The sequence below is a fragment of the Chrysochloris asiatica genome, unplaced genomic scaffold (assembly GCF_000296735.1).
Source record: "Chrysochloris asiatica unplaced genomic scaffold, ChrAsi1.0 scaffold00105, whole genome shotgun sequence".
In the NCBI taxonomy this organism is placed as follows: domain Eukaryota; kingdom Metazoa; phylum Chordata; class Mammalia; order Afrosoricida; family Chrysochloridae; genus Chrysochloris; species Chrysochloris asiatica.
The window spans coordinates 9,747,738-9,756,997 of NW_006408623.1; the positions used below are offsets into that span (position 1 = coordinate 9,747,738).

Consider the following 9,260-nt stretch of genomic DNA (forward strand, 5'->3'; position numbering starts at 1 on the left):
AGGAGGGACACCGGTATTCCTGAGCCGTGTCCCCGGGTTCCGATCTGTATAGAGGAGGGACACCGGTATTCCTGAGCCGTGTCCCCGGGTTCCAATCGGTATACAGGAGGGACACCGGTATTCCTGAGCCGTGTCCCCAGGTTCTGATCTGTACCCAGGAGGGACACCGGTATTCCTGAGCCGTGTCCCCGGGTTCCGATCTGTATAGAGGAGGGACACCGGTATTCCTGAGCTGTGTCCCCGGGTTCTGATCTGTATAGAGGAGGGACACCGGTATTCCTGAGCCGTGTCCCCAGGTTCTGATCTGTACCCAGGAGGGACACCGGTATTCCTGAGCCGTGTCCCCGGGTTCTGATCTGTACACAGGAGGGACACTGGTACAGCTGTTTACTGATAAGGAAAGCTGTGGTATTAAGTAAGAAGTCAGAAAGTGAACACTGTACACCCTGCTGAGGAGAATCCCAGGACAATACTCATCCTCAAGCTGCCCCTCACAGACCTGAGGTCACTCTTAACAGGTCTTCTTTCTGTACGTCTGTTTGTCTGCCAGCTTGTGTGCAGTCTGTCTCCCCCACTGGGGTGTAAGCCACTCTGTGCAGTGTGGGGAGCCCACGTCCCGAGGCACAAGGACTCATGGAATGGAGAATGGTAGGCCCACAGTCTCTCAAGATAACTTGCCTACAAGTTTTGAAGTCAACCGATCATTGTCAGACAAGGCAAAAAGGCTTAAGGGGCTAACGTCGTAATGTGCCGTGGAGTCTGTTCTCACCCATAGCGACCCTGCACAGGGTTTCCAAGGCTGTAAATCTTTATGGAAGCAGAAAGCCTCATCTTTCTCCTGTGGAACAGCTGGTAGTTTTGAACTGCTGACCTTGTGGTTCACAGCCTGATTCGTAACCACTACACTACCAGAGCTTTTTAAAGGGCTAACAGTAAACTAGAAAGGAAAGCACTAAAAGGTCGGGGGTGGGAGAGCAATGATGGAGACTATAAATTAAATGTTGCAAGATTGTCCCGTGTGCACATGTGGAAGGAAGATCATGTACGTCTCAGTTCATATGTTGTTGTGAAGAGCCGTTTGTCCCGTGTGCACGTGTGGAAGGAAGATCATGTACGTCTCAGTTCATATGTTGTTGTGAAGAGCCGTTGATTCAGTTCTGATTCATAGCAACCCTGTATTAGGTTTCTAAAGATCAGCTGGTGGATTTGACCCGCCGGCCTTGTGGTTAGCAGTCCAGTGCTTATCCCACAGTGCCACATCAGGACTCCAGTGCACATGCAGCCTTGGTCTGTGGAGGGGGGGCGCTAGTTCCCCTTTGTCCCAGGCCTGTTCAGAACGTTGGTACAGCATGGGGCTTGATTTTAAGTCATTCTTCCAGAGACGGTGACTGAGAACATAATTAAGTCAGCATTTTCTGGTCCTAGAGGTCTCAGCAGATACGATGGTAACCACACATGTACAGTCACCTGAGGGCTGTACACCTAAAGAAGAAATGGTGTATTCCCCGGAGCCGAAGGAGGCGCTGCTCAAAGAAAAGGTGGGGTTTTTCCCACCAGTTGGAAAGCTGAACTTGAGTGAATTCAGGATATCTAGTTACTCTCCGGAGGAATGGGCAAGTGAGGAGGAGATTCGGCGCTTCTGGAAGCTGCGGCAGGAGATTGTGGAGAATGAGAACACCAAGGAGGTCGCCAATCAGCTGCTCCCCATCGAACTGCCTCCCAACCTCAAGGCTGCGCTCAGGACGAAAACGAAAGAGCACCCGAAGTCCAGACACACTTTCAGGTAAAGTTTTAAAACAAACAGGCCTTTTCTTGATCTTTGCAAGTTTGTCATAGGATTTTGTTATGATCTGGTACACATTGGCTAGGGGTCTGCATGGTCATCATTTATTTTGGGGCAGATGCCAGCCTTGTGTTCAGCAGGGACCCTGTTACACTAGCTAAAGGTGTCCCGGAAAACAGTCGCAAAGGAGGAGCCAGTCGAGAAAGTGCATGTGTGTGTGTCTGCGTGTTTGCCTATGTGTGTGCCTTGTGTGAGTGTATGTGTGTGCATCTGTATCTATGGCTGTGAATGTCTGTCTGTGTGTGTTTCTCTGTGTCTGTTCCTGTCTGCATGTCTGTCTGTATGTGTCCTTCTGTCTGTGTAAGCTTCTGAACTCTTCCATTAGTAGTTCCCATCGGTGAGATTGTACATTCCAACTTCTGCGAACGTGACGCATAACTGAAAAGACAAGCTCAGTGTTCAAAGGGGCCTTTGGGACCCTAAGTTCTGACCTTATATTTTGCACGTAGTGGTCTGCTCTTGATTGCTGGTCCACAGGTTGGTGGTTTGAAAGGCCTGGTGAGCTCCTCAGCTGCTGGACACCTGTGGAGCACAGCTCTGCTCTGACACACCACGACGTACAATCTAACACACAGTATTCAACAATTTCTTTCTCTTAAAAAAGTTCCTTTAAGAAAAAAATCTCCAGACATGTCTCCAAGTCTGACATTTGCATTTGTTGTTAAGTGCCTTTGAGATGGTTCTAAATCATAGCAACGATATGGGGTTTCCAAGGAGTGGCTGGTGAGCTTGAACCACTGACCTTGCAGTCCAGCACCTCTACCCACAGTGCCCCACCAGGACTCTGAAATTTGCAGTTAAGGGGCTTTTATAGTCCTAGCGATAGTGAATGGGTCTTAAATGAGTTCCTAAAGTTAGTGGGGTGGCGCTGTAGGATGAGTACTGCACTGCTTACCCAAAGAGTGGTAGCCGCTATGAGTTAGAACTGACTCGACGGTACACACCAATAACACCAGAGTTAGCGGAGACCAAAAATCCTGTGGTGCCTTTGGGGAGGAGGGAACTAGGGTAGCTCATGACTCACAAGCCTACGGAGAACATTTTCCTGGCCACTCAGGCCCTGGTCAGAAGGGAGCCAGCTGACCAGGCCAATCAGTGCCCTGAAGGCCACAAGGCAGGCTCTCCTGACTGAAGCGTCACCCGAACCGTAATTGGTTCCTAGGTGTGGGGGGATGAGCTGTAAAGACTTTGGGAACAATTGGGAAGTCTGTGGACTCTGTTCATGTATCAGCTAGTGTCATTGAATACAGGTTGAGTTTTGGAGGTATGAGTTATGAAAATGTTCTTTGGAGACGTGCGTGTATCTGGATGATGTGTCCCCAGGTCAGCGACTGGAAGTGGCTTCTTGGGGATGATCACATCTTAGCTGTTGGTCTGTGGCCCTCCCAACTCCGCCCCACTGTACACCATAGATGCACAGTGTGGCCAAATGTTGAAATTGCACAGGGGGACAGTTAGGAGAAGGCCGGGGCTGGGGGAGGTCCCTGAACACAAAGGCTGAGAAGCCCGATCCCAAAGAAAGCCGTTCGGCATCTAGTGTTCTGTATGAATGGTTCTGTGGGTTTGAAATAAGCGTTATTGAAAATTTACCACCTTTGAAGTACTGACAGCCTGCACCCCAGGTTTCCAGCTGTAACTCTTCACCCAGGCTCTGGAACTGTTACAGAATCTGAACCAGCATGCTCCCACAAACAGGAAGCTGTTTGGAAACCCCCTTCCCTGGCTGTTCAGTTAAATTGTGGTGAGCGTTTGAATAGGCCTTTACAGTTTAATCCAGTCTCTGGGACTTTGGTATCAGCCCTTGGCCTTTAGAGGTGTAAGTGGCTTTGGGGTTGGTGTGGAGAATGGGCCAGAAGGAAGCATCGCCCCCTGGTGGCCGGAGGCCTGCAAGTGGACACCTTACCCGACGCCCCTTTCCCTTTACTTGGTGTGTTCTGGCCTCTAATCAGTTCATTGTGGGATCCTGTTACATTGATGAGAACATTTTGAGGTGCTGACACGTGGTCAGCACACTGTTCCGATTCCCCTTAGTTGTGGAGTACCCGGAGCACCAACCTGCTCAGCGGCCACACGCTTCTGCTCATTAGGGTGTGACAGGCTAGTCACGGCAGCTCCAGCTGCTCTGCCTTCAAACAGGGACTCCATTCCCTGAGAGCGGCCGACAGTCACTTGAATGAATGAAATGACGGGCCAGCCCTGCACACCTCCACACTGTGCCACAGGGGGCGCTACAGAGCAGCTCAGGCAGCTACTGGGGGAAGGCTGTGATCTCCAAATGCCAGACCCAGAGGATGCCAGTTACACGGGAAGGCAGAGGCAGAAAACACCTTGGTCACAAGGCTTCAGAAAATGTTCCTGGAAGATGTGTTCCGAGGAACTAGCATGAAATCCAGAGTTCAGAGCAGAGCCGTGTAGACCGCAGCTGTCAGGATCCGAAATGCCTGGTAGTAAAGCAGTGTGCTGGGAAGGCGGGAGGCTCGGAACAGTGGGCGCGGGCTCCGTGGGGGATGCGCCCAGGGCTGTGGCTTAGGCCAGTCACTCTGAGCTATAGATAGAAGGAGCCCGAAACTGTGTCTCATTCCAAAAGGAAAATGCCCAGCTTCAAGAACACCCTGCCCAACCTCTCCTCGACGTTCGAAACAATGATCCAAGCCAAGAGAGTGGAAGAGAGTCGCATGGCGGCCCTCAGAGAACTGAGAGAGAAGCAGATACTGATGGAACAGCAGAGGAGGTGAGGGGAGCCAAAGCACCTGGAGGGTGGTGGGCATGGGGGGACCCGGACTTCCTTCACCAAAGCTCCCATTACCGTCTCATATTAAGACAAAGGCCCCACGCTCTCCCCAGAGGCGTGCAGCTCTGAGAGTCCACCCGGCCTGCTCTCTGGCTCTTGCTCAGTCTCATCTCCCCTTCCTGTCACATGGTCACCAGTTAAGTGTGTCCAGTGTTGAGAGGACCCCAGTAACGCTTCCGATCTGCGGTTTACCTCACACCCTCATGTCTCCTCTTTGCTCCCAGCTCCACCATCCATCCTTCTCCACCCCACCCTGGGCCCATGGAGGCCAACCGGCTCAAACCTCATCTGGGTGTCCCACAGCTCCTGGTGGGCTTCGGCCTGTGGGGGGCCCCTGCCTCCTCCGGAGATTGGAGTGGAGCCTGTGAGACAGGGCAGGGTGTGGACCTTCAGCTCCCCCCACCCCCAAATGTCACCTGGGACAGGCTGAACCCTTCCCCCTGTGACTCTCTTCTGTCATCTCCTCCCGCCCAGCTCTTTTTGCCCAGGCCTGGCAGCCCCCTATAAATAGCTGTTTTATTAATAAATCCACCTCAAACTGCGGCCTCCGAGTGCGTGTTTTCTCTGGACCCTGACTGCAGACTGGACGAAGCCAGAGTCCACTCTCTAGTTGTAGCTGTGGCCTTCCACCGTGGTTAGGGACAAACACCCAAGCCTGACCCCCCAGGACCCCCTACCAGCTGCCGCAAATGGGGACATCCCTGTACCTTTCCTCCCAGAGTCCTTGAACAGAGTGTTGTTAGCAGGAGGTAGGGGAAAAGGGCCAGGCCAAGGTCCCCTTAGAAATAAACACTTCTGGGATGATGACGTCTGAGGGACCCTTATCCCACCCCGCACACCTCCTCTTCCAAGAGTGTCTTATCCCCCAACACATCTCCCATCATGCTCCACCAACCATGTGGGGGTGGCGGGGTACCTGCTTATCTAGGTTTGGGAAAGGTACATGCCTTTGTAGAAAGACAGTTTGTGCCCTGAGGCTTGGTAGCCCACCTACCCCTGGGCCTGTCCCCCCGGGCCCCTCCTCTATACTGAGGACTCACCCACTAAGGGTCACCCAGGTAGATGGAATCACAGCGCACCCAGTGACAAGTCATGTTACAGTCCTGTGGACCTGTAAGAGATTCCAGTACAGGGACGAAGGCTGGCCAGTGGGTCCACACCGCTCCACGTGAGATGGAGATTCTGAGAATGCAGAGTCACCCCAGATTTGGGTGGTGGCGGTTGGAGGCCCGGCTGAGGTGCTACTTTGGCAGGGGCCGCCTGACAGGGCAGTGTTCAGGTGTGGGGACCACCTGGACGATCCACCGTGCAGAGCTGCCGCCTTCCGGGGCACTATCCAGGCTTCTGGGTGGGTGGAATGCGGAGGGAATTGTGTGAGCCATCGGAACTGGTGGATGGAGACAGGCCAGTGGAACAGCGCCTAGAACCTGTGCAGCCAGTTTGGCCCCTTTGGTACCCTGTAAGCGAGGCTGTCACTTACACAAGTGACCTTGTCTGTGGTAAGCACGTGATAAGCACAGACCTAGTTCTGCATAAAGTGCGGTAGTAACACAGGTGAGAGACCAAGTCAGCACCTGGGGTCAGGAAAACTCAGTATCACAGTGTGGCCCGGTCCAGGAGGAGGGCCTGGCTGCCACCTGAGCCCCAAGGCAGGAGGAGACGAGTTCAGGGACCCGGTTCCCTCGCCCTGGCCAGCACCTCCCCTCCCCGCACACTGTCTGGAGGGCAACATAGAATCTTCCAGGATTTGGCTGACACTGCTGTTACCGTCTGATCTTAACACGGAGACCTGTTTCTTCCAGAGACAAACAAATTCTGCAGGAGTGGAGAGGGAGACTGCGGAATGAAAAGGAGGAGCTCTGCGGGCTCCCGCATCCGCGGAGGAATCTGGTAGGAGAGGGTGGGGGTCCCGCACCCCTCGGGATGATGCTGATGGGGGTGGGGAAGGAGGGGGTTACCCTCTGCCGACATATTCTAGAAGCAGGGATCGAGTATGCACTGGGCCGCTGAGCCACCTCTCGCATTGGCGGCCACTCTGAGCAGACAGACGGACGGACGCATGCCCTGCCTCAGGAAGGCATGCATCACTGGGGACAGGAGGACCCCTTGGGTTAACGAGTGAGAGGTGACGGACAAAGCCCGAGACAAGGCCATCAGTTCGTCTCAGTCCCTCAGATCCCCTGCTCAGACCTTGTTGACAGCCGCCATCCATTCTGCTCAACTTTCAGGCCACGCTCCTGCTTTTGTCTTTAACCTCCTGTTTTTCTAACTTTGACCCTTCCCTGCTGTGCTCTCTTCTCCCCCTGGAGTGGGCAGGGAGAAGCTACCGGGACCTCTGGGTGGTCTGGGCTGCCACGCTGATCAGTCCTGCTATGTGACCGAGTGCCCCTTTGTCTTCTGCCTGTCCCTGGACACTGGGCTCCTGGGAGGCTGGTGTTCACTTTTTTCACCATCATTTGCCACCATCCTTACTACAGTCATGAGAAAAATCTCAAATCAAATTGAATTTTCTCACTCCTTGACAGGTTGGATTTTTTTTTTTTCTGGTTTGAAACCCAGATTGCAAGGAATCCACAAGGTTAGTTGAGTCTGTCTTGTGTGCACCTTGCAGGTGAACATTGATGGGTTTGCCCATCCTACAGGCTCCTGGTATTCTGAGGATGTTCCTACAGCCTGGGGCCCTGGAGAGCCTCCTGAGTCACACACACCCAGAAGCTCTGAAACGGAAAAGAGCATCATTTTACTTCGTGAAACAGAAAGATTTTGTGTGGTCAAAAACACCATAATGGAAGTCAGAAGATAGGGGAAACCATTGCGGCGAGTTGTCTAACAGAGCTGCAAGCAGTGCTGGATGTGTGGCAGACGCTCACCTACTGGGGGCGCCACTAGCCGAGATGCTCACCGCTGACAGAGCCTCGCCACCAGGCAGGCTGCTGTCAGCTTCTTAGAAAACTTCTCTTTAAATTAAGAAATATATATTGCTTCCAACAGTTTTAGGAGTCCATCCTACAGAAATGAAAGGAACCCTATATCATCAGTATTTTGGAGTCCTGGTGTGGTGCTGTGGGTTAATGTGCTGGACTGCAAAGTTGGTTTGAACCACAAGGTCAGTGATTCAGTCTCACCAGCTGCTCCTCAGAAACCCTATACAGGATCGCTATGGGTCGTAACCGACTCGATGTTACTTCACAACAACATCAGCAGCATGTAAGAGGGAGCTTCAAAAAATAGTGGGGAAATGGAATGATGAGGCATGGAATTTTCCCGCCAACTTGTTGAAGTCCTCTCGTTTTTATGTACAAAGCTGTGCTCAGTGTTGTTTGTCGAGGCAGAATAGGAAAGTAGGAAGTAGAAGCGTTTGAATGGCTGTAATGGGGAACCTTGCCCTGCCCAGACCACTGCTGTTCTCACTGACTGCAACCCTGTAGGGTTTCCACGGCTAAACCCTGAAGGAAACAGACCACCTCATCTTTCTCCCACTGAGAGGCTGGTGTGTTCAAACCCTCCACCTTTCAGTTAGCAGCCAAGGGTTTAGCCACGGTGCCACCAGGTGCACCTATGCCAAGTCTATTCCTATGGCACAGAGGCCAACGAGCCTTAGAGGTTCTGAGACTATAAATATTTATAGGAGCAGACAGCCTCATTGTTCTCCCTCAGAGCAGCTGGTGGCTTTGAGCCAGCGACCTTGAGGTTAGCAGTCCTGTGCTTATCCCACAGCACCACCAAAGGGGACATAAATTATAGTCTGTCCTCATGGTGGGAAGAAACCCACCGGTCCTGCAATTGGGCCAGAAGACACAAGAGGGCGCCCTGGCTCCACAGCTGCACCAGTAGGCGTGTGTGTGTGTGTGTGTGTGTGTGTGTGTGTGTGTGTTGTTGTTGTTGTTCTTGTTGTGAAGTGCCGTTGAGTCAGTTCCAACCCATAGCGACCCTGTATAGGGTTTCCGCTGGTGACCTTGAACTGCCAACCTTACAGTTCAAATGGCTTTGCAATCTGGTGCATTAACCCACAGGGCTATACCAGGACTCGGGGTGTGTGTGTGTGTGTGTGTGTGTGTGTGTGTGTGTGTGTAGGGGGCAGAATGCACTTCCTAAGACCCTGGGGGTGTCCTGGAGTTCCCTTGGGGGTGGGGGCAAGGCGGTTCCTGGCCAGAGCCCTGGGTGGCTGTGACCTCAGGGTTCTTAGTTTTTCCAAATTGTGGGGGACTGGAGCCCTCCCTGCACTGAGATGCACTTGAAGTGGTAGCAGCAATGAGCGTTGAATGTTTGTGCTTCGTGGTGCTTCGGTACAGCCACTGTGTGTATCTGAGAGTAAAGAAAGGACTCTATCAGAACTCAGCCAGTGAAACCCTACAACAGACACAGTGGTCCTGTGCACAGCTGATAATGGGGCACACAGGCTCCTGGGAGGCATGTCCACTCTGTGGCGACTGAAAAGTGTCCAACAACTAACCTAAAGAATGGAGGTGTTCGGGTCCACCTAGAGGTGCTTCGGAGGAAAGGTCTGGAAATCTGCTTCTGAAAAAATCATCCACTGAGGACCCCGTGGGGCACAGTTCTCCTCTGACCACACAGGGCACCATGAGTGGAATCTACTTATGAAAACTCACCCACTGAGGACCCTGT

The 9,260-nt window shown here is 52.7% G+C and overlaps 1 protein-coding gene across 1 annotated transcript in view; it reads left to right on the forward strand.

Annotated features, from left to right (window-relative positions):
* The window catches only part of LRRC27 (leucine rich repeat containing 27), a 33,228-nt gene that overhangs the window by 15,448 nt on the left and 8,520 nt on the right, over window positions 1–9,260 (forward strand). The window contains exons 6-8 of the mRNA XM_006867480.1: window positions 1,489–1,783; window positions 4,431–4,574; window positions 6,437–6,524. Coding sequence (XP_006867542.1) covers window positions 1,489–1,783; window positions 4,431–4,574; window positions 6,437–6,524 — 527 coding nt within the window. The remainder of the gene's footprint in view (window positions 1–1,488; window positions 1,784–4,430; window positions 4,575–6,436; window positions 6,525–9,260) is intronic.